This window comes from Bufo bufo, chromosome 3, assembly GCF_905171765.1.
Source record: "Bufo bufo chromosome 3, aBufBuf1.1, whole genome shotgun sequence".
Classification (NCBI taxonomy): Eukaryota; Metazoa; Chordata; class Amphibia; order Anura; family Bufonidae; genus Bufo; species Bufo bufo.
Window position 1 is genome coordinate 93,994,854 of NC_053391.1, and position 25,475 is coordinate 94,020,328.

Here is a 25,475-nt window from a genome sequence, read left to right on the forward strand (position 1 = left end):
ACGCCCATTTTATTAGTGATTCCCAATACACAAGATGGGCCCGATTGGGTCTTAATAATAGTAGCTAGTAGGTGGCCCGTACAGTCCCCTTCCATAAAATAATGTTGAGTCTTAAAAAATTGTTTGTCCCCAGCCCTACTAATCAAATGTTCCTTCAGTAGATCTTGCGCCTCCGTCCAGTGCGAGGAATTTTCTAGGGAGGGGTCAGAGATGTACTTAGCTTCCGTAGTCTGAACTCTATCCAGCAGTTCTGTCGTAAGTGCCCTGCTTTTAGTTTTATGGGAACTAATCCGTTTAATGTATATCCCTCTAATATAAGCTTTCATTGTATCCCAGATAATGGAGTGACTAGCTGAACCTTCATTATTGGTAAAAAAAAGTCAGTCAGAGCAGCAGATATCACAGTACCAGTATCAACCAACTGGATCAAAAAAGGGTTTAGTCGCCATGGTTGTCTCGGACCCAATAGCTCTCTCCGTAAATCCAGTACTACCAAAAACGGGGAGTGGTCAGAAATACTACGGGGTAAGTACCTAACATCCTGGACCTTATCTAACACTCCCTTAGATCCCACAGCGAGATCTATCCTAGAAAGAGAACTATGTGATGACGAGTAGCAGGAGTATTGCTTCACACCAGGATTTCTGGACCTCCATAAATCATACAAGTCTACTTCAGCGAGCGTCTTGGCTAATGAGGATAGAGAAGGGCCAGAGGCCCCACTATCAGATTGGAATTTATCTAGGGATTTGTCCAAGAACATATTAAAATCACCAATTAAGAGAACTGGCAGATCTGGAAATTTGGAAGTGAAGGATAATACTTTTTTGAGAACTTCACAGGAATATGGGGGAGGTATATAAACGGCCACTAGTAACATCTGGTAATGAAACACAGAACAGATAATACATATAAAGCGACCCTCCTCATCCACATGTATCTCCCTCAATATAAAGGGAACATTTCTATGCACCAACACGCTCACCCCTCTCGATTGCGTGGAGTAGGAGGAATGAAACTTCTGTGCCACCCAAGCCTTATGAATAAGATGTGTTCTCTCAGAAGTGAGATGAGTTTCTGACAGGCACAGAATTGCTGGTTGATACGTTTGCAAGGCATAAAAGACGGCATTGCGTTTAGCAGGTTGGTTCAGCCCCCTCACATTCCAGGCAATTATTCTAAGAGTACCCATTTATGTTTTTAAACCATAGCAGTACAGGACCATAAGCAGCCTTGCCCCGGTCATACACATAGAACCACTGGTGTCTAGTCAATAAGGTCTCACAGTCCCTCCCACCCCCCCTCCCCCTTCCCAACCCATACAGAACAGATAAAGACATTTCACATACACGTGAAACCCTGGGGAAAATAATTTCCTGAACTTGGGGAATACAAACAAATATGCAATAGCAAACAAGGGGAACGTTAACCACTTACCGCTAAGCTAAGCGTCAGCCGAGATTTCCTGTGAACGCGCGCACACAGGCGCGCGCACTCACAGGAACGGAAGGTAAGAGAGTTGATCTCCAGCCTGCCAGCGGCGATCGTTCGCTGGCAGGCTGGAGATGTGATTTTTTTAACCTGCTACCTGGTCCTCTGGTGGTCCCCTTTGTTTGGATCGACCACCAGAGGACACAGGTAGCTCAGTAATATGTTGCACCAAGCACCACTACACTACACCCCCCCCCCCCTGTCACTTATTAACCCCTTATTCACCCTTGATCACCCCTGATCACCCCATATAGACTCCCTGATCACCCCCCTGTCATTGATCACCCCCCTGTAAAGCTCCATTCAGATGTCCGCATGATTTTTACGGATCCACTGATAGATGGATCGGATCCGCAAAACGCATACGGACGTCTGAATGGAGCCTTACAGGGGCGTGATCAATGACTGTGGTGATCACCCCATATAGACTCCCTGATCACCCCCCTGTCATTGATTACCCCCCTGTAAAGCTCCATTCAGATGTCCGCATGATTTTTACGGATGCACTGATAGATGGATCGGATCCGCAAAACGCATCCGGACGTCTGAATGAAGCCTTACAGGGGCATGATCAATGACTGTGGTGATCACCCCATATAGACTCCCTGATCACCCCCCTGTCATTGATTACCCCCCTGTCATTGATCACCCCCCTGTAAAGCTCCATTCAGACGTCTGCATGATTTTTACGGATCCACTGATAGATGGATCGCATCCGCAAAACACATACAGGCGTCTCCCTGGAGACTTCCAGGGGGGGTGATCACCCCATATAGACTCCCTGATCACCCCCCTGTCATTGATCACCCCCCCTGTCATTGATCACCCCCCCTGTCAGGCTGCATTCAGATGTCCGTATGATTTTTACGGATCCATGGATCCGCAAAACACATACGGACATCTGAATGGAGCCTTATAGGCGGGTGATCAATGACAGGGGGGTGATCACCCCATATAGACTCCCTGATCACCCCCCTGTCATTGATCACCCCTCTGTAAGGCTCCATTCAGAAATTTTTTTGGCCCAAGTTAGCGGAAATTATTATTTTTTTCTTACAAAGTCTCATATTCCACTAACTTGTGTAAAAAAATTAAATCTCACATGAACTCACCATACCCCTCACGGAATCCAAATGCGTAAAATTTTTTAGACATTTATATTCCAACCTTCTTCTCACGCTTTAGGGCCCCTAGAATGCCAGGGCAGTATAAATACCCCACATGTGACCCTATTTCGGAAAGAAGACACCCCCAGGTATTCCGTGAGGGGCATATTGAGTCCATGAAAGATTGAAATTTTTGTCCCAAGTTAGCGGAAAGGGAGACTTTGTGAGAAAAAAATAAATAAGATCAATTTCCGCTAACTTGTGCCAAAAAAAAAAATTTGCTATGAACTCGCCATGCCCCTCATTGAATACCTTGGGGTGTCTTCTTTCCAAAATGGGGTCACATGTGGGGTATTTATACTGCCCTGGCATTTTAGGGGCCCTAAAGCGTGAGAAGAAGTCTGGGATCCAAATGTCTAAAAATGCCCTCATAAAAGGAATGTGGGCCCCTTTGCGCATCTAGGCTGCAAAAAAGTGTCACACATCTGGTATCGCCGTACTCAGGAGAAGTTGGGCAATGTGTTTTGGGGTGTCATTTTACATATACCCATGCTGGGTGAGATAAATATCTTGGTCAAATGCCAACTTTGTATAAAAAAATGGGAAAAGTTGTCTTTTGCCGAGATATTTCTCTCACCCAGCATGAGTATATGTAAAAAGACACGCCAAAACACATTGCCCAACTTCTCTTGAGTACAGCGATACCACATGTGTGACACTTTTTTGCAGCCTAGGTGGGCAAAGGGGCCCACATTCCAAAGAGCACCTTTAGGATTTCACAGGTCATTTACCTACTTACCACACATTAGGGCCCCTGGAAAATGCCAGGGCAGTATAACTACCCCACAAGTGACCCCATTTTGGAAAGAAGACACCCCAAGGTATTCCGTGAGGGGCATGGCGAGTTCCTAGAATTTTATATTTTTTGTCACAAGTTAGCGGAAAATGATGATTTATTTTTTATTTATTTTTTTCCTTACAAAGTCTCATATTCCACTAACTTGTGACAAAAAATAAAAACTTCCATGAACTCACTATGCCCATCACGAAATACCTGGGGGTGTCTTCTTTCCAAAATGGGGTCACTTGTGGGGTAGTTATACTGCCCTGGCATTCTAGGGGCCCAAATGTGTGGTAAGAAGTTTGAAATCAAAATGTGTAAAAAATGACCGGTGAAATCCGAAAGGTGCTCTTTGGAATATGGGCCCCTTTGCCCACCTAGGCTGCAAAAAAGTGTCACACATGTGGTATCTCCGTACTCAGGAGAAGTTGGGGAATGTGTTTTGGGGTGTCTTTTTACATATACCCATGCTGGGTGAGAGAAATATCTTGGCAAAAGACAACTTTTCCCATTTTTTTATACAAAGTTGGCATTTGACCAAGATATTTATCTCACCCAGCATGGGTATATGTAAAATGACACCCCAAAACACATTCCCCAACTTCTCCTGAGTACGGTGATACCACATGTGTGGCACTTTTTTGCAGCCTAGGTGGGCAAAGGGGCCCACATTCCAAAGAGCACCTTTCGGATTTCACCGGTCATTTTTTACACATTTTGATTTCAAACTACTTACCACACATTTGGGCCCCTAGAATGCCAGGGCAGTATAACTACCCCACAAGTGACCCCATTTTGGAAAGAAGACACCCCAAGGTATTCGCTGATGGGCATAGTGAGTTCATAGAAGTTTTTATTTTTTGTCACAAGTTAGTGGAATATGAGACTTTGTAAGAAAAAAAAATCAAAAAAAAAAATCATCATTTTCCACTAACTTGTGACAAAAAATAAAAAGTTCTATGAACTCACTATGCCCATCAGCGAATACCTTAGGGTGTCTACTTTCCGAAATGGGGTCATTTGTGGGGTGTTTGTACTGTCTGGCCATTGTAGAACCTCAGGAAACATGACAGGTGCTCAGAAAGTCAGAGCTGCTTCAAAAAGCGGAAATTCACATTTTTGTACCATAGTTTGTAAACGCTATAACTTTTACCCAAACCATTTTTTTTTTACCCAAACATATTTTTTTTATCAAAGACATGTAGAACAATAAATTTAGAGCAAAATTTATATATGGATGTCGTTTTTTTGCAAAATTTTACAACTGAAAGTGAAAAATGTCATTTTTTTGCCAAAAAATCGTTAAATTTCGATTAATAACAAAAAAAGTAAAAATGTCAGCAGCAATGAAATACCACCAAATGAAAGCTCTATTAGTGAGAAGAAAAGAAGGGAAAATTCATTTGGGTGGTAAGTTGCATGACCGAGCAATAAACCGCTAAAGTTGTGGAGTGCCGATTTGTAAAAAAGGGCCTGGTCTTTAGGGTGGTATAAACTTGTGGTCCTTAAGTGGTTAAATAAAAACTAGCAAGTGGCATACATTCCCGGCTATGCTAGCATATATCAGATCTCCCCCCTTATAGTATAACACTCCTAACTGATGAAAAGGACATATTGCTGATATTGATAAATGCCGTCTCCGGTACTGGGTAGAGCCTTGACTCAAGCCCTCAGTCTGCCCCCCACACCATTATGTGCAGGCATCTAACCAACATGAGCCCGCATTTATCAACTGTCCATATAGACAAAAGGTAGAAGGTGATGGCCTAATAACTTGTGGCAATCAGCTGCCCTGCCTTAAATCCTTTTCAGTGGAGTCCAACCAGTGACATGCCGCACCGAATCCTCAAATAAGTGCGCTTTATCTTTTGCCACGACTCGCAGTTTCGCAGGATATAGCACAAAATATGGAAGCTGTAAGGCCCCTTTCACACGGGCGAGTATTCCACGCGGATGCGATGCGTGAGTTGAACGCATTGCACCCGCACTGAATACTGACCCATTCATTTCTATGGGGCCGTTCACATGAGCAGTGATTTTCACGCATCACTTGTGCGTTGCGTGAAAATCGCAGCATGCTCTATATTCCGCGTTTTTCACGCAACGCAGGCCTCATAGAAGTGAATGGGGTTGCGTGAAAATCGCAAGCATCAGCAAGCAAGTGCGGATGCGGTGCGATTTTCACGCACGGTTGCTAGGAGACCATCGGGATGGAGACCCGATCATTATTATTTCCCCTTATAACATGGTTATAAGGGAAAATAATAGCATTGTGAATACAGAATGCATAGTAAACTAGCGCTAGAGGGGTTAAAAAATAAATAAATAATAATTTAACTCACCTTAGTCCACTTGATCGCGTAGTCCGGCATCTGCTTCTTTCTCCTTTGTTGAATAAGACCTGTGGTGAGCATTAAATACAGTTACAGGACCTTTGATGACGTCACTCCGGTCATCACATGGTACGTCACATGATCTTTTACCATGGTGATTCACCATGGTACAAGATCATGTGACGTACCATGTGATGACCGGAGTGACGTCATCAAAGGTCCTGTAACTGTATTTAATGCTCACCACAGGTCTTATTCAACAAAGGAGAAAGAAGCAGATGCCGGACTACGCGATCAAGTGGACTAAGGTGAGTTTAAAAAAAATGTAACCCCTCCAGCGCTAGTTTACTATGCATTCTGTATTCAGAATGCTATTATTTTCCCTTATAACTATGTTATAAGGAAAAATAATACAATCTACAAAATAATACAATCTACAGAACACCGATCCCAAGCCCGAACTTCTGTGGGTACCGTGCAAAACGCATTACAATGTTTTGCACTCGCGTGGAAAAATCGCAGGTGTTCCCGCAACGCACCCGCACATTTTCCCGCAACGCCCGTGTGAAAGAGGCCTAATAGTCGCAGTCTGCGTTTAACATCAATAAAACGTGCACGCTTCTTTTGGACGTCAGGAAACAAAGAGATCCGGTTCCCATCAATAGACAAATCAGTGCAGTCTCTTGCTCCTCTCAAAATGGCATCCCGGTCACGAAAATGGAAGACTCTAAGCAATAAAGGGCGCGGCGGTGCACCTGGTGGTGGGGGGCGAAACGGCACCCTGTGTGCCCGTTCCACAGCAAACAGAGGAGACAGCTTTTCCTTTCCTATTTTTACTGTTAGCCACTTTTCCACAAATGTAACAGCATCTGTTCCTTCGGTACGTTCTGGCACACCAATCATGCGCACATTATTTCGCCGCAGCCTGTTTTCCAGGTCGTCAGTTTTGGAGATAAGCATGGTGACATTGTGAATCACCCGCTGCATGTCTCTTTTAACTGGCGGCATTTGGTCTTCCAAATCACTTAAGCAGCCCTCCATTTCACCCATACGCTCTTTGACTTGCCTCATGTCTTGCCTTAGTAGCCCAATATACTCTTTCAGGCCACCCACATTGGTAGTAAGCGCAGTGATTGCATTATTGCATTGTAACACCGCTGAAAAGACATCCTTGATAGTAGGCTCAAGCACTGAGGCGGCCATCCTGCCATTAAGATCACTGACCTCAGAGTCCTCTGAAATGTTGCCATCTTGCGATGGAGGCACTGGAGGATTCCTCTTAACAGCGGCAGCGTATGCGTTCAGGGCCGGCGCAGGATGAACAGATTCAGCGGTGTGAGCAAACTTTTCCAGTCGCGCTGCCACATCCAGCAGCTTCACTGACTGTCCGGCGCCATCTTGCCTTGCTGGGGTGGCTCTGTCACTGTCCTTTCCCTCCTTCTCTTTGGCCTTTTGATGGCGCATGGCGGAGCGGTACGGTAGCAGGACCCCTGGGGAAGCACTTTGTTGTATCGGTGAGCCGTTACAGCCCCAGATGGACGGGGAGAAGAATGGATTGCAGGATGTTCAGCCGGGAGCTCAGCTCTGCACGTCCTCTCACATCCCCCGTCAGGCCACGTCCCCCCATAATGTTTATTTAAACAACTCAAAATACACTATTAAATCATTCTATCCTACTTGTCAGTGTGTTTAGAAATCATACCTGGTTCAGCGCTAAACATATATGACAATTACCGAAAAAGTTCTTCATTGTGTGAAACTGGCTTTATACTATCAATTACGTGCAGCAGACAAGTTCATGCACATACAGTATGGGAGAAACTCCAGGATTCCCAGCACTGGAAACACCAGAGGCAACTTTCACACTGTAAAGATTTATGGGGTCATTTATTAAGACTGGTGCTTTAAACGCCAGTCTTAATAACCCTGCGCTGGCGCTTGATGCGCCTTAGTTTTGTAGAGGTGCCCGCTTTTACATAACTTAGGCGCTGGGCATGATACTTGCTTAAATCTACTTCAGCTCCCTTGCTGCTGTAGATTTAAGTCATTTTCTGGGCCAAAAACAGGTGTAGAAAATGATAAATGAGACGGGCCGGACAGAACACCCCACACACACACAGTCTCCCATTTTTCCACCACCTTGGAAAAGTGGCGTGAGTGGCGAAAAGTTGTATATTCTTCTCATCCTAAATGAACCCCTTTTTATAGCCAATACAGATAGCAAGTTCTGAGAGCAAAACTTTTTACAATATTGGGAAAAGAGTATGAAGTACAATCATACAATCATGCTTAAAGGGGTTATCCAGGTAAAGATAATGATGACGTATACTCAGAATAGGTTCTCATCATCACATTGGCCAGGGGTCTGAGTCCTGACACCCCTGCCCATCAGCTGGTTCAGGGAGCCACTCAGCTTTCCAAGCACAGCGCCGTACATTGTTTAGTGGCAGTGCTCGGTATTGCAGCTCAGCTACATGCACTTCAGTGAGGGTGAGCTGCAACTAGGCCATGTTATCGATGTACGGTGATGTCACATGGCCTAGGAAAAGGACACAGTGGAGTGCCGGCCTCTTCTAACAGCTGACACCCAGGACCCCCACGATCTTATACTGACGATCTATCCTAGGCCATCAATCTAGATTACCGAATAACTCCTTTAAATGTAGGTGTATACTGAGTGAAGAGCTTCAATCTCCAACCAAACCTTTCAATACAAAATATCTAAACATTCTGTCTCTGATCAGGGTCTAGTAGGGTTACACTATTAAGGAAGCCATAAATTAATATTTGTACTTACTGTGCAAACAGGCAAGAAAAATAACGTGCAACATTAAAATCATGGTTTGTACAATAATGACAGGCCCTGACACTGGCAAAACCACACCACAAGCAATATCTGGTTCGTACTACCCAGTTATACTAACATAAAAAGTCACTGTAAGGCCTCTTGCACACGAATGTGTGTCCCCCGTGGCCGTATTGCAGCCTGCATACGGCGGGTCTGTAATACACGGGACAACACCGGCCGTGTCACGGATGCGGACCCATTCACTTGAATGAACAAAAAAAGAGGAGGGTGCGCTCACCTGAATAATGAAGGAAGCACGGAGCACGCTTGGAACAAAGCGTGGAAGTAACATCCAAAGAAACAGACAACTTCTCAGTAAAAGAACCGATGCCTGACACGATTGGATGCATAGGAGGGGGAAACGTGTCTGCGGTCAGTTTACATTATGCGGCTGTTCGTGGAGGCGATATCACAGGCATGCACGTTAAGGGTCTGGAGAGAGTTAACCCTCCAGCAAGGGGAGGTGATCACAGAAGGAAATTGCTAAACAGGGAATCCTTCTGGATTTTTTGTATGGATTCACGTATCACTTAGGTCTCAATCGTAGGCATGATCTGATTTTACACTACTGACTCTATGCACTACAATGGTCTTAGATTTGTTTGTCTGTGGTTCAAACACTGAAACATTGTGTATTTTATTTGCATGAAGGTGTGGCTTGGTTTAATTGTGATCACCTGTTTTTTGTTTTGTTTTTTTGTCTTTTTTTATTCTTTGGTGAGACACTATATAAATCCATGCCAGTGTAAGTATCAGCACTACATGACATGAATACCCTGTTTGGTTTTTAATGCACTATTTCCAATAAAAGCTGCCACTTTTTTGTACTGGAAGCTGGATCTCTGTTTCTTTGGACATTCACTTGAATGGAAAAAGATGCCCAAAAGGAAAGAAAAAATCTCCCACAATAACTAAAACTTGAAAGGATTGGAGGTGGTTCAATCTAAAACTTAACGTTTATTGGATACTATGATAAAAGGATACAAACATAACATATAGTGCTAAGTGTGTGCACACCACAAACGTAACCCACAAAAAACAAATGAAATTCCCATGGGTGACCATATCTTCATGGTCGTAACCACATGGTCAAATAACACGATTTCCCAAAATTAGGTATGTATTCCTCTTAATAAAAGGAACAATCTTACCAGTGGATGGGAGTCACCTGGATATCGTCTTGAAGTTCCAGAGATCAATCTTTCGTGCGGACAGGGTCCTAATAAAACTCACTGTCCCTAGAAAGCCCTGTCAAGCATAGAAATCCCTATGGCCCAACCCAGGGTGGCTGGTCCGGAACTTAGCCCTACAATATTAGAGGCCCTGGACGTCCCTGCCTAAGGGTAATCACTTAATAAAGGCCCCTAAAGCAGAAAAAAAAAACTATGCGTTTCATCTGTAATTACTAAAGCCCCAGACTCATCAGGGGATAAAGAGCTGGAAGGGCGAGCGGACCACCTATAACTGGTGTGTGCTAGCTAAAAACAACCCCCACTATCATTAGGTTATATTGAGGATGATACCTAACATAGAAAGCTGAATAGACCTAAAAATGCAAAGTGTAGGCCACGAGAGGTAAACTACGGCGTATGGCTAATGAAGAAATACCCCCAACTGGTTATTCAAATGGTCCAAAGGTCCAAAATCAGCAGAGAGGACGGTGTGTGGCCCGACCTCAACACGTCTAGCCAGGCTCACACTAGACGTGTTGAGGTCGGGCCACACGCCGTCCTCTCTGCTGATTTTTGACCTTTGGACCATTTAAATAACCAGTTGGGGGTATTTCTAGATTAGCCATACGCCCTAGTTTACCTCTCGTGGCCTACACTTTGCATTTTTAGGTCTATTCAGCTTTCTATGTTAGGTATCATCCTCAATATACCCTAATGATAGTGGGGGTTGTTTTTAGCACACACCAGTTATAGGTGGTCCCCCCCCCCCCCTTCCAGCTCTTTACCCCCTTGATGAGTCTGGGGCTTTAGTAATTTTCTGCGTTAGGGGCCTTTATTAAGTGATTACCCTTAGGCAGGGACGTCCAGGACCTCTAATATTGTAGGGCTAGGTTCCGGACCGGCCACCCTGGGTCGGGCCATAGGGATTTCTATGCTTGACAGGGCTTTCTAGGGACAATGAGTTTTATTAGGACCCTGTACGCATGAAAGATTGATCTCTGGAACTTCAAGACAATATCCAGGTGACTCCCATCCACTGGTAAGATTGTTCCTTTTATTAAGAGGAATACATACCAAATTTTGGGAAATCGTGTTATTTGACCATGTGGTTACGACCATGAAGATATGGTCACCCATGGGAATTTCATTTGTTTTTTGTGGGTTACGTTTGTGGTGTGCACACACTTAGCACTATATGTTATGTTTGTATCCTTTTATCATAGTATCCAATAAACGTTAAGTTTCAGATTGAACCACCTTCAGTCCTTTGAATTCACTTGAATGGGTCTGCAAATCCGGAGATGCGGTGCGGAACGGAACCACGAAACAAAAGCACTACGGAGTGCTTTCGTGGTGTTCCGTTCCGCAAAAAGATAGGACAAGTTCTATCTTTTTGTGGAACGGACAGATCACGGACCCCATTCAAGTGAATGGGGTCGTGATCCGCATGCGGCTGGCCCACGATCGGTGCCCGTGCATTGTGGACCGGAATTTGCACGGGCAGCACATGTGCAAGAGGCCTAACAATACTGATAGTGAATTACAAAATTAACGTTACAAAAATACTTATTACCAGCAGACACGTACCTAGTATTTCAAATAACAGAGGAATACTGTTGCTGTACTGACTCCAGTACTTCATGCTCTTTACTGATGCAGATATGATCCTTAAAGAATTACTCTTTTCTTTAAAAGTCATTTGGTAAAGAGGTATAGCCTTAAAAGACATGAGAAATTATTTTATCAATGACATATGGAAAGTGCTGGGGGGTTTTGGTGCAGGATGGGATTTTCTGCTGAATGGTTTATTTAAAGGATGTTGTCCAGTTTCATGATATTGATTACCTATCCTCAGGATACGGGTTAGGTCATCACTATCAAATCGGTGGGTGTATGACTCTAAAATGTATCACTGGGACTTTTTTATTTTTTTAAAAAAGGTCACAAAAAAGTCACAAACTCACTCCACTAGGGGGATGCTTTAAAAAAAACTGTAGTGGCATTTCTAGACAGCAGTGTTAGGTCTAAAGACAACCGACATGTGAGAGTTGATAAATTTGGTGAAGAGTACGTCAAAGACTGAAGCAAATATTCCCCTTATAACTTTAATGTTGCCATTTATGCTAAATGAGGTAAAAATGTTAAAGAAATGCTTCAACCAAAGCTGACATACTGAAACACATTTCCGTGTCTGTGAAAAAAAGCGTGTGTTTCATCCATGAAGATGTCCGTGAAGGATCCGTGTGTCCGTTTTTACCATCCATGTGTCATCCGTAATTCACTGACGTTGCTCATCAGAAAACTAATTTCCAAAGAATTTCTTATCAGTCTTCAGTAAAAAACGGACGCATCACGGATACCATACCTGGTGTATTCGTGATTTTAACGGACCCATAGACTTCTATGGGTGTGCTTGGTCCGCATCACGGATCAAAGTAGTGCATGTCTCCGTGATTTTTTGACTGCACACGTCAGTGAAAAACGTAAATGTGGACGAGGCCTTACTATTGCTGTCTGGAAGTCTGAAAATGTGCCAATATGCAAAAGTGTCGAGTGTGTTGGAAAAATCTGCTCTTTTTTGGCACAGATGCTTGAAAAATGTGGCTAAAAAATCTGCACCAAAATCTGGATGCAAATGGTCTCACAGAAGTGGCATGCTTCCGTTTCTGCAAGAATTACACAGAAATGTGCCTATCTATTTCCACATATTGGAGCCCCTATTCTCAGGATTGGGTCCCAGAAGGCAGACCGCCATCAATGAGACGTTTATAGGATATAAAATTGATATGTCATGGATGCTGTCTGTGGGAAACGCCTTTATAAGTGACATTATGGCAATTTCTTGATGTTATGGGGAAATGCTCTATTGAAACAGATCTGTTTTTTACCTGTACCATTTCTTCTTCTGGCATATCAGCAAATGCACTATCATTGTTCAATTTCACATTACACTTAAATGAATATGATGGCTGATGCTCTTTTGTTCCTGATGAAGTAGCAGAAGAATAATGTGAACTCTTGTAAGATGGCACAGATGTGGAGAGCGGCACCGGAGAATACTTCTCATTTACACTTTTTCCTTTCAAGCTCTCCATTTGTCCGTAATGCCTTTTAGGACCAGAAAGTAAATCTTTACCAAAGTTGTTAAACATATTTTCATCTCCAGGAAAGATATTTGCTCTTTTATCTGTTGGTCTGTAACATGAATGTAAGTGAAACGGTTGCATAACATAACAAGTGCATAACCATTACTCTCATTTTATACAAAGGCAACAAGTAAACATCATTTTGATGTAAATCTTAGTTCAACAATGCAGAAACATTTGGATCAAATATGAAGTGTGGGTGTCTGAGGGCATATTCCAAGGGCCTTTTTTACACAGGCAATAATCAGGAATGAACGCTCACACCTGATCACTGCCCGCTATTAGCTGTATTTTACAAGCAGAAATGATCACTGCTGTATGGGGATGAATGATCATTAATACGATTCCCATACAGTTTCATTGCTTGTCAGCAGTACATCCTTTTTGATACAGAGCAAAGTGCTGTAACAGGTTGTCCGCTCATATATATTAATGAGCAGTTCGGATTGCTATTTTAAAGTAGTTTTCAATACACAGATTTGAATACAGTAGGAATTCACCAAAGTCTCACGCGACTTCGGGAGAAGCGAACTTTGGCTCCATGGAGCCAATACATTTTAATGCTGTATCCATACAGCATTAAAATGTAAGTATTTGCACAAATCGACTTCGGATCTATGACCCAAAGGTCGATTCGCTCAAGCCTACCCCTGACGATCAGCAGTTTGACGAGGAGGCGGCGCTCCATGCGAGTGCTATTTCCTCTTCATTATACTATGCCTTGTCTCCTGTGGAGGGACAGCGTAGTGTAATTAAAGGTACTCACTCCATTCAAGTGAATGGAGCGAGTACTTGTCATTACACTGCACTTCCGAGACAAAGTACAAAACAGCTGAACGGCGGGGGTGCCGGGTGTCAGATCCACACTGATCAGATATTGATGACCTATCCTGAGTAATATCTATGGCCGGACAACCCCTTTAACCCCTTCAACCCCGGGCCAGTTTTCACCCTTCTGCCCAGGCTATTTTTTGCAAATCTGACATGTGTCACTTTATGTGGTAATAGCTTTGGAACACTTTTACTTATCCAAGCCATTCTGAGTTTGTTTTCTCGTGACACATTGTTATTCATGATAGTCATAAATTTGAGTCAATATATTTCACCTTTATTTGTGAAAAAATCTCAAATTTGCAAAAAATGTTGAAAAATTCCCAAATTTCTCTATTTTTATAATAGACAGTGATACATCATATAATAGTTATTACTTAACATTTCCCATATGTCTACTTCATGTTTGGATCATTTTGAAAATTAAATTTTATTTTTTGGGGACGTTAGAAGGCTCAGAAGTTTGGAAGCAAACCTTTGAAATTTTTCAGAAAATTTCCAAAACTCACTTTTTAAGGACCAGTTCAGGTCTGAAGTCACTTTGTGGGGCCTACATAATAGAAACCACTCAAAAATGACCCCATTTTAGAAACTACACCCCTCAAGGTATACAATACTGATTTTACAAACTTTGTTAACCCTTTAGGTGTTCCACAAAAATTAATGGAAAATGGAGATGAAATTTCTGAATTTCACTTTTTTGGCAGATTTTACATTTTAATCCATTTTGTGGGACATAAGCCTTTTTGATCGCTTGGTGTTGCACTTTTTGTTATGTAAGGTGTCAAAAATGTTTTTTTTTTTTTTACACCGTTTTTATTTTTTATGTTGTTTTTCGGACAGGATGGATCATGTGATACAGCGGTCCCCAACCGCCGGGCCGCGGCCCAGGACCGGGCTCTGTAAGATGGTTTGCCGAGCCGCGGCGATCAGGGCAGTCTTTAACTCTGTACTAATGAAGCGCTTCCATTATAGAAGCGCTTCATTAGTACAGAAGGACCAGGAAGCGGTGAAGGATCTGTACTCACCGCCTCCTGGTCCATGGCTCGGCTATCGGCTGTGCAGGGCTGCGCACAGCGTGAGGTCGCTCTGTGACCTCACGCTGTGCGCCGCTATACACAGCCAGCCGACAGCAGAATATAGAGGATCGCGATGGTGACCAGGAGCAGGAGAGGTAAGTGTTTTTTTTTGTTTGTTTTTTTATTTGCACTGGGGGCTAATGGCTGACCTGGGGGACATATGGCTGACATGAGGGGCAGACATGAGGGGCAGACATGGCTGACATTGATATATATATAGTATAGAGGACTAGGCATCCTCTGTGGAACTTAGCACTCCTCGCCCATCCCCCACCCCTTGGTGCTTTTAATCAGTGAAACAATGGAGCTGGACATTCCGTGTTAGAGTAGGTGTCACCTGATAAGAAGCGACCTTGCCGTCTGGTAGGTGGGCCCGACATATTTTTGATCAATAATATGCGCTAAGAGCTTCTCCACTGCTTTGCAGTAACTATATGGCGTCATGTATTTGACCCTGTTCACACATTCACCTGTTCCCTTAGTCTTAGCGCATATAGTGGTGTGCTGCTACTGTTTTTTGTTTGCTGACATGAGGGGCTGACATGGGGGGCTGACATATGGCTGACATGGGGGGCTGACATTGGGGGGGCTTATGGCTGACATTGGGGTGCTTATGGCTGACATGGGGGGCTGATAGATGGCTAAAGGTTTGGGGGTTGATCTGAGCCATTGGGGGTCTGATCTGAGGTCTGATTAACATTGGGGGTCTGATTGCTGGTCTGACCTGAGGTGTAATGAAAAATATTTTTTTCTTATTGTTCTCCTCTAAAACCTAGGTGCATCTTATAGGGCGAAATATACGGTACAGTGCAGCAGAGACCAGTGCAGCAGAGACCATAGTCAGTTTATATAGTGTTATATATTTTAATATGCACCTTGTGTTTTGTCATTCACGTGAATCAGTCAGCCCCACCCACCCCCTAAGCCCCCCCCCCCCACCCACCTACCCTGTCCCTGAGAAAATTGTCTTGCATGAAACTGGTCCTTGGTGCAAAAAAGGTTGGGGACCACTGATGTGATATATTTATAGAGCCGGTCATTACGGATGCGGCGATACCTAATATTTCTGTTTTTTTATTATAAAATAAGGGGAAAGGGGCGTTTTTTTAAAACTTCTTTTCTTTACTTTATTTCTGATGTTCACTTTTGGGAGTCTGATCCCTTCTGCAATGCATTACAATACATCTGTTTTGTAATGCATTGCCTGTTCGTGTACTACAGTGAGTAGTACACTAACAAGGTTGCCTAGGAGACCCAGCCTTAAGCTGGATCTCCTCGGCACCCATAGAAGGCAGGTCCCGATGCTGTGCAAGGCATTGGGCAGCCTCTGCACGGCATCGGGCTGCCTTCTGACACATCGAGTCCCCGCCACAAACCCCTTCTATGTCGCGGTCAGTGCGGACTGCGGCGTAGAAGGGGTTAATCCACCAGCATCAGCTTTTACAGCGATGCCGGCGGATACAGCAGGGGCCCGGGTACCAGGGACTGCCGGGCCCCTGCAGTGCTCGTGCGCACACCGCTCCGGTACCCGCCCGATCACCATGACGTACTATTACATCAAATTGCGGGAACGTAGTGGCTTCCATGACGTAGTAGTACGCCATGTGTCGGGAAGGGGTTAACTAGAGAACGGAGCCTCACATCAACAAAAGAAAAACAGTGTTTTAATCAGGTGATGCACAGCTATGTGTCTATGCAGACAGCTGGATAGGGAGGTCAATGGTATTCAATAAATACAGATACAGTTCTTACCTAATCTCCATTTTTTTACCAGCATTTTGCAACTGAGAAATTCTGCTTTCCCAAATGGAGTCTGAATGAGAATATAAAAGAGAAAGGTATATAGAGGAAGGACACTGCTTTTTTCTTTACTTCAATGTGTAGTTGAATGCTTTTAACATCTCTATAAAAATACATGCTGATCTTTTAGTTCGACAATATTAGTTTTTGAAAGGGATTATCCAGGACTTTAAAACTGATGATATCAACACTAGATCATTTAGTCCAAGTCACCAGATTGAAGGGTCTGTGGTGCTTTTTGTAGAGCAGAGTCTGGTATTACAATTTTTCTCAATCAAGTGAATGTGACTGAGCCACTACTAAAAGGAGAGCACGGCGATCAGTGGTGGTGCTGGGAGTCAGACCCCCACCCACCTAAGGGTCCTTTCACACGTCCGCAAGTGTCTTGCGGTCCGCAAATTGTGGATCCACAAAACACGGACACCGGCCATGTGCGTTCCCCATTTTGCGAACCGTACATGGCCGGCACTTTAATAGAAATGCCTTTTCTTGTCCGTGTCTGCGGACAAGAATAAGACATGTTCTATTTTTTGCGGAACGGAAGTGCGGATGAGGACAGCACACTGTTTGCTGTCTGCATCTTTTTGCGGAACGGATCCGGATCCATTTTGCGGACGTGTGAATGGACCCTAATACTGATTGCCAATCCTAAGAATAGGCCATCAATTTTTATCTCCCTTATAACCCCTTTAACTTCTCATCTTACATAACAAGTATATAAAATATTTTTTCCACAGTTCAAATCCATAAAATCAACCAAAATGATCTGATATGTCATAGAAACAAGGGGAAGGGAGTCAGTGGTCCCCACATCCTGTTCATAAGACAGGGCATCCCCAAACTCTGGTTTATAGGTGTTGTTCAGAGTGCCATTGTTGAAAAGCAGTAACACTTTAAGCGTACCTGCACACCACACGGATTACATGCTTCTTTTTCTGTACAGAAAAACCGCACCGTAATACAGTACCAGCAAAGTGTATGAGATTAGAGAAATCTCACATACACTTTGCTTTTTGCTTCCATGAGGAAAGTGTGGATTTTAAAATCTGCAGCATGTCGATTGTTTGTGTAGAGTGGTTTTTCACAGAGAATTCAATGGAGTTATTAACATAAACAAAAAAACACACCAAAACTGCAATAAATAATGCAGATTTATGTGCATTTTTTGTGCACATTTCTAGTGGATCTTCTGCATACAAATCTTCACCGTCTGCAGGTACCCTAGAATTATTAGACACTAAAGCTCTGCTGCTTGTCACAGACACAAGTGGTGGTCCAGATTCCATAGAAAGGACATGGTTTCTGTGAAAGGTATGTGAAAAAGAAGAGATATTGCTTATTAACTTCAAAAATTGTTATCAATAGCAATATCTGAAGTTACTGGTATAAAAAGGGCGAAATATTACCAATTATCAGATTACAATGGTCAATATTCACCTTGTCCCCCTATAGTCTAACAATATAGACAACAGATACTTAGCCTAAGGGTGCATTCACACGACCGTATGCATTTTGCGGTCGGCAAAACACGGATCCGCAGAAAATGTGGATGACATCCATGTGACGTCTGTGTTGCATCCGTTTTTTTGCGGATCCACTGTAACAATGCCTATCCTTGTCCGCAAAATGGACAAGAATAGGACATGTTCTATCTTTTTTGCGGGGCTACGGAACGGACATACAGATGCGGACAGCACACCGTGTGCTGTCCGGATTCTTTGCGGACCCATTGAAATGAATGGGTTCACATCCTATCCACAAAAAATGCGGATCGGATGCGCATCAAAATTACGGTCGTTGAATGCACCCTAAGGCCTATTGCACACGACCGTATGTCTTTTTCAGTGTTTTGCGGTCCGTTTTAAACGGATCCGTTGTTCCGTTTTTTGTTTCCGTTGTGTTTCCGTTTCCATTCCGTTTTTCCGTTCCGTTTTTCCGTATGGCAAATACAGTATACAGTAATTTCATAGGAAAAATTGGGCTGGGCATAACATTTTCAATAGATGGATCCGCAAAAAACGGAACGGATACGGAAGACATACGGATGCACTTCCGTATGCATTCCGTTTTTTTGCGGACCCATAGACTTTAATGGAGCCACGGAACGTGATTTGCGGCCAAATATAGGACATGTTCTATGTTAAAACGGAACGGAAAAACGGAAACGGAATGCATACGGAGTACATTCCGTTTTTTTTGCGGACCCATTGAAATCAATGGTTCCGTATACGGACCGTATACGGACCGCAAAAAACGGCCAGTAAACGGGAAAAAAAAACGGCCGTGTGAAAGAGGCCTAAGAATGTAAGGTGGTCCCTCTTCTTTCATCTAAGGCTGGTTTCACACGGGCGTTGCGGGAAAAGGTGCGGGTGCATTGCGGGAACAGGCGTGATTTTTCCGCGCGAGTGCAAAACATTGTAATGCGTTTTGCACTCGCGTGAGAAAAATCGCGCATGTTTGGTACCCAAACCCGAACTTCTTCACAGAAGTTCGGGCTTGGGATCGGTGTTCTGTAGATTGTATTATTTTCCCTTATAACATAGTTATAAGGGAAAATAATAGCATTCTGAATACAGAATGCTAAGTAAAATAGGGCTGGAGGGGTTAAAAAAATAAAATATAAAATTTAACTCACCTTAATCCACTTGTTCGCGCAGCCGGCATCTCTTCTGTCTTTAACTGTGAGCAATAGGACCTTTGATGACGTCACTGCGTTCATCACATGATCCATCACCATGGTGATGGATCATGTGATGAGCGTAGTGACGTCATCAAAGGTCCTATTGCTCACAGTTAAAGACAGAAGAGATGCCGGCTGCGCGAACAAGTGGATTAAGGTGAGTTAAAATTTTTATTTTATTTTTTTAACCCCTCCAGCCCTATTTTACTTAGCATTCTGTATTCAGAATGCTATTATTTTCCCTTATAACCATGTTATAAGGGGAAATAATAATGATCGGGTCCCCATCCCGATCGTCTCCTAGCAACCGTGCGTGAAAATCGCACCGCATCCGCACTTGCTTGCGATTTTCACGCAGCCCCATGCACTTCTATGGGGCCTGCGTTGCGTGAAAAACTTAGAATATAGAACATGCTACGATTTTCACGCAACGCACAAGTGATGCGTGAAAATCACCGCTCGTGTGCACAGCCCCATAGAAATGAATGGGTCAGGATTCAGTGCGGGTGCAATGCGTTCAACTCACGCATCGCATCCGCGCGGAATACTCGCCCGTGTGAAGGGGGCCTAAGACTTCACAGGAAGCTGGTCTGGCTGAGATAAGGAGATTTTTTGTGAAACTCACCTGTAAAATCTTTTTCTCGTCTTTTCCATTGGGGGACACAGACCATGGGTATAGCTTAAGCCACCACTAGGAGGAGACACTATGCAAATAAGAAAAAACAGCTCCTCCTCCACTGGCTATACCCCCATGCTCCAACAGGAGGACCTCAGTGCGTGCAAAATCAGTAGGAGAAGGAGACAAAAACCAAATATTAACAAAGTAAACAGAACCGAGGAATACCGCCATCAGGCCGTAAACCATAAGGTCCCAATAGAATAGAACCAACCCCTCCTGTAACAGACAAGAACGGGTGGTTGCTGTGTCCCCCAATGGAAAAGACGAGAAAAAGATTTTACAGGTGAGTTTCACAAAAAATCTCCTTTTCTCACCCATTCCATTGGGGGACACAGACCATGGGACGTCCTACAGCAGTTCATGGGGTGGGAAGACCAACACCTCCAGAGGGAAACGTCCAACGGTTAAACAGGAACCACAGCCCGCAATACCTTGCGCCCTATGGCAGCATCAGCCGACGCCAGAGAGTGCGGCTGGTAGAACATGGTAAAGGTATGTAAGGATGACCAGGTGGCCGCCTTACAAAGTTGTGATGTAGAGGCTCGATTGCGCCTAGCCCAGGAGGCCCCCACCTCCCTGGTGGAGTGTGCGGTAACCTCCACTAGGGGAAACCCTACCCCGGGACCGATAGGCCATGGTAATAGTCGACCGAATCCACCGAGCCACAGTGACCTTGGAGGCCGCCAGACCCTTACGAGGCCCCTCGGGAACCACAAAAAGGGAGTCCGAGCGGCTAAATTGGGCAGTAACCGACAGGTACACCCGCAAAGCACGGACAACATCCATAGAATGGAGAGAGCGCTCCTTGGGGTTCGCCGGAGCGGGGCAAAAAAAGAAGGGACTGGGGGCAGTACCACCCTATCCTTATGGAAGACCAAAAAGGGGTCCCTTGGAGGAAAGGGCGCCCAGCTCCGATACCCTCCAGAAAAAGGTGATGACCACCAAAAGACCACCTCCCAGGTGAGAAGACTCAGGGAAATGTCCCTCAGGGGCTCAAAGGAGCCGCCTGTAGAGAAGACGGGACCAGGTTCAGATCCCAGGGGGGCAGAAGAGGGACAAAGGGAAGGACCGAATGCGCCACCCCCAGTAGGAAGGTCCTCACCGGACCAAGCAGAGACAGAGACCGCTGAAAGAAAATGGCCAGAGCAGAGACCTGACCCTTCAGAGAGCTCAGGGACATTCCCATCTCAAGACCCGACTGGAGAGAAGAGAGGATCACCTGAACGGAGAAACGAAGTGAAAAAACACCTAACTTCTCGCAAAAAGGCAAGAAAGGCCTTCCAGGTACGATAGTATATCCGGGAGGAAGCTGGTCTCCTGGCTCTTATCATTGACTTCAAGACAGAGTCTGAGAAGCCCCTCTACTTCAAGATGGAGGTCACAACAGCCACGCCGTTAAACGAAGCGGCTGTAAAATCCGGTGGAAGAGCGGTCCTTGAGACGGCCGGTCCTCCCTGAGAGGAAGAGACCAGGGAATGTCTGCCAGCATCCGAGTGCCTTCCGAGAACCAGGCGCGGCGAGGCCAATCGGGGGCGATGATTATGGTCGGGATCCCTTCCGCTGCGACCCTGCGAAGAACCTTTGGGAGTGAGGCAGTGGTGGGAAGACATAGAGGAGCGCGAAGTCTCGCCACGGAGACACCAGAGCGTCCACCCCGTACGCCTCAGGATCTTGAGCTCGGGCCAGGAACGTGGGAACCTCGTTGTTGAGCCTGGACGCCATCAGGTCCACGTCCGGGCAGCCCCAACGGCGGCAGACGTCCTCGAATACGTCCTGATGCAGAGACCACTCTCCCGGATCCACCCTGTTGCGGCTGAGAAAGTCTGCCGTCCAGTTTTCGACCCCTGGGATGTACACTGCAGACCATATTGGAACATGAGCTTCCGCTCACTGGAGGATTATTTTCACCTCTTGCATCACCTGTCCGGCTGCGGGTTCCGCCCTGAAGATTGATGTAGGCCACAGCTGTGGCATTGTCCGACTGGACCCTTATCAGGAGAATCCGCTAGGAGGAGAGTCCAATGAGACAGAGAGAGAAAAATTACTCTGAGCTCCAGTATGTTGATCGGAAGGCGGGCTTCCACTTCTGACCCACCCTCTGAACCGTCCGAGCCCGGAAAAAGCCACCCCAACCCCGGAGACTAGCATCGGAGATTGGGAGGAAGGATCTCCCTGAAGCCAGATTCTGAGGGGACAGCCACCACGGGAGTCCCATGCGAACCCGAGGCGGTAGGCGGATCTGAGAGTCCAGACCCCTCGATGTCCTGTCCCAGAAGGACAGGATCGCCTGTCGCAGAGGCCGAGTGTTAAACTGGGCAAAGGGAACAGCCTCGAAGGAGGCCACCATAAGCCCCAGAACCTGCATGCACTCCCTGATGGAGATACACAGAGAATGCAGAAGGCGAGACACTGACTCCCGTATCCGAGAGAACTTGTAATCCGGAAGGAATACCCGGGCTGCAGTGGTGTCCAGAATCATCCCCAGGAAGGTCAACCTCTGGGCAGGTTGGAGAGAGGACTTCGGGAAGCTGATCAGCCAGCCAAACTGCTGCAGGCCTTTATCAGTATGTCGTCCAGGTAGGGCACCAGAGATAATGACGGCCGCCAATGGCGAAGCGCAGGAATCTGTGGTGAGATTCTGCAATAGGGACATGCAGATAGGCATCCCGGGTGTCCACTGACGCGAGGAACTCCCCTGGAAGAAGAGAAGCAATAACAGAGCGGAGGGATTCCATCCGGAACCTCCGCACCCGACGGGACTTGTTAAAGAGCTTCAGGTCTAGGACCAGACGTACAGATTCCTCCTTCTTTGGCACCACAAAGAGATTTGAGTAGAACCCTGTACCCTGTTCCTCCAGAGGAACTGGGGCAACTACTCCCCGGACCAGAAGGGAAGAGACCACTTGTAAAAGTGCCGAGGCTCGGGCCGGATCACCCGGAACCCGAGAAGGGAAGAAACGTTCCGGAGTTCTGGAAGCGAATTCTCTCTTGTAACCAGAAGTTACAATTTTCAGGGTCCAGGCGTCTCGAACGTGAGCTCTCCAGACCTGCTGAAAGGAGAGCAGACGGCCCCCCCTTCAAGTGGAGAACTGCTTGTGAGCCGGGGGCGGGCAGAACTCCCCTGAAATTGTGCCCGCGGATGCCAGGGAGGCTGAGGTGTAAAGGAAGGCTTCTTGCGGGAGTCCTGAGAGCCACCGGAGGAGGGGGCTGTCTCGAAAGGACTGGTTTCTAGAGCCAAAGGGGCGAGCTCTGAAGGCGCGCTTGGATCTAGATTGGGGCAGGTGTGTGCTCTTGCCCCCCGTAGCGTCAGAGATAACCTCTTTCAGCGTAGCACGGAAGGGCCTGGAGCCCGCAAAGGGGAGGTTAGTGAGGGAGCGCTTGGAGGAAGCGTCGGCGTCCCAGACCTTCAACCAGACCTCCCTACGCTGTGTGACCGAGAGGGACGAAATCCGCGCGAAGAGAGTGCTGAAGTCCAATGAGGACTCACAGAGAAATATTGTCGCTTGGACATCTGGAGGGCAAAGCTCAGGGTGTTCGCAGAGGTATCCTGCTCTGCGAGGTCCTGATGATGGCGCTGCAACCACACCGAAAGCACCCTGGCTACCCAGGCCAAGGCGAACGCGGGCCGCAGACCAGTGCCTGCCAGAATGAAGATGGCTTTGGAAAGAGAGTCCAAACGCCTGTCAACGGAGTCCTGTAGGGAGGACCCGTCCAGGACTGGTATTGCCGTATTCTTAGACAATCTGGCCACCGGCGGGTCGACCATAGGAGGAGAAGACCACTGCTGCGCATTATCTGCCGGGAAAGGATACAGAGTATCCATGCGCCTTGTGGCAGAAAGAACGGTGATTAGGGCGCTCCCAAGCCTTAGAAAGGACCTTGGCGACTCCCATGAATGGGGAATGTCACTGCCTCTGGTGCGTCACCCCTTCTGGAGTGGAAAAGGGGGAATTCCTGGCTATTAGAAGAAGGAGGTTCCCCCTGTATGTCAAAGGTGTCACGGACCGCCGTGACCAAGTCTGCCCCCATGGTAAAGAGCTTAGGCGAGGGATCCGGTTCCGTGTCCTCGTCCGAGCCGGACCTTTCCCCTTCAGACCTGCAGTCCCCGCGAAGGGGAGAGGCTAAACACGCCTCCAGGTGAGGGGGAGAAGCAGAGTCATCCGAGGAGGGATGCTGCTGCGCACGCTGCCTCTTAACGGTCGAGCGTCCTCTGTGGGGGGGCACCGAGAGGTGGAGCGGTGCTAACCACAGGCATCGCAGGCGGTGGATCCGAGGCCGCCATGCGTTCCATAAAGGTCATGGCCGCGCGCGAGACTTGGAACAAGTCCGCAGCCGCCCTAGCTATGGCAGAGGCCCAGGAGGGCTCCGAAGGGGCGGAGGAGGGACTGGGCTGGTTTAATAGAGGGGGAGGAGGAGGTGGATGATCCTGTCCCGAGGCAGGGCAAGAGTCACAGGAGCCTGTAAACGATAGTGGCAAGCAGCATACCTTACAGGATCCCAGTGGAACCTGAGGTGTCGCTTTAGATTTTTGGGGCGTCCCCGGTCTGGCATGACGGCGGCAATCCCGGAGTCAGGGTCTCCTACAGTTTTGCGGAACACTATCTGTCCTACTGTGACCTGTGACGAGCTGGAGTAGCAGCCAAGCGTGGAGAAGCGCTGAGGCAAAGTGGAAGAGCCTCAGTCGCGTCACAGAGCGGTAAAAAATCACGCGAAAAACATGAAGAAAGGCAGACCCCAGCTCCGAAAATGGCGCCCACTGCCAGGATGCAGGGGGGAAATATTTTAGAGGCTGAAAGGGGCTTTGAACACTGAAAGCCTGGACATGGGGCAACAGCATTACAACAGAGCTACCAGCTTGCCTTGTATAACGGGTCCTCCAAACAAAACGGGAAAAGGGCACAGCAGCATGGCGCTGTGAATAGCCACTGCCCCAAGAAGGAATCCCTCCTCCCTCTCAGCCAGCAGGCCCTCTCAGATCCACAGGTAAGCCCTGAAGAACCGTGTCACAGTGTGAGCACGGGGGGAGGGGGAGCTGCAGGAGAGCCGATGTTACTTATCTGAGTCCTGCAGTCTTCACCCTCTGTTCCGGACCAGCATGGGGCACCTCTTCAGTCATCTGGCACAAGGAGTGGCAGTGCACTGGATACAGGGCAGGAGTAGGTGACCCCGGATCTGGTAGGCCACCGAAGCTGCAGGTCGAGCCCGGTTCCACTTATCTTCTGGGGGGAAAGGGAGGTAGCCGGGGACGGCCATTCGACCCCGGCGCTCGCTCCGCTGAGAGACCAGGGACGCACCATGCGACCCTGCGTCCTCTGTTTAGAAAAAAACAAACAGGAGAAGAGAAAAACTACAGGGACAACCCTGCATGAGCAGGAGTGTCACCTCCTTATCCGACACTAAGCTAAAACTGAGGTCCTCCTGGAGCATGGGGGTATAGCCAGTGGAGGAGGAGCTGTTTTTTCTTATTTG

The 25,475-nt window shown here is 46.4% G+C and overlaps 1 protein-coding gene across 1 annotated transcript in view; it reads right to left on the reverse strand.

Moving 5' to 3' along the window:
- Window positions 1-25,475, reverse strand: part of SPATA22 (spermatogenesis associated 22) — a 76,254-nt gene that overhangs the window by 9,687 nt on the left and 41,092 nt on the right. The window contains exons 3-5 of the mRNA XM_040421783.1: window positions 16,600-16,660; window positions 12,680-12,986; window positions 11,379-11,508 (exon numbers count right to left, since the gene is read on the reverse strand). Coding sequence (XP_040277717.1) covers window positions 11,379-11,508; window positions 12,680-12,986; window positions 16,600-16,660 — 498 coding nt within the window. The remainder of the gene's footprint in view (window positions 1-11,378; window positions 11,509-12,679; window positions 12,987-16,599; window positions 16,661-25,475) is intronic.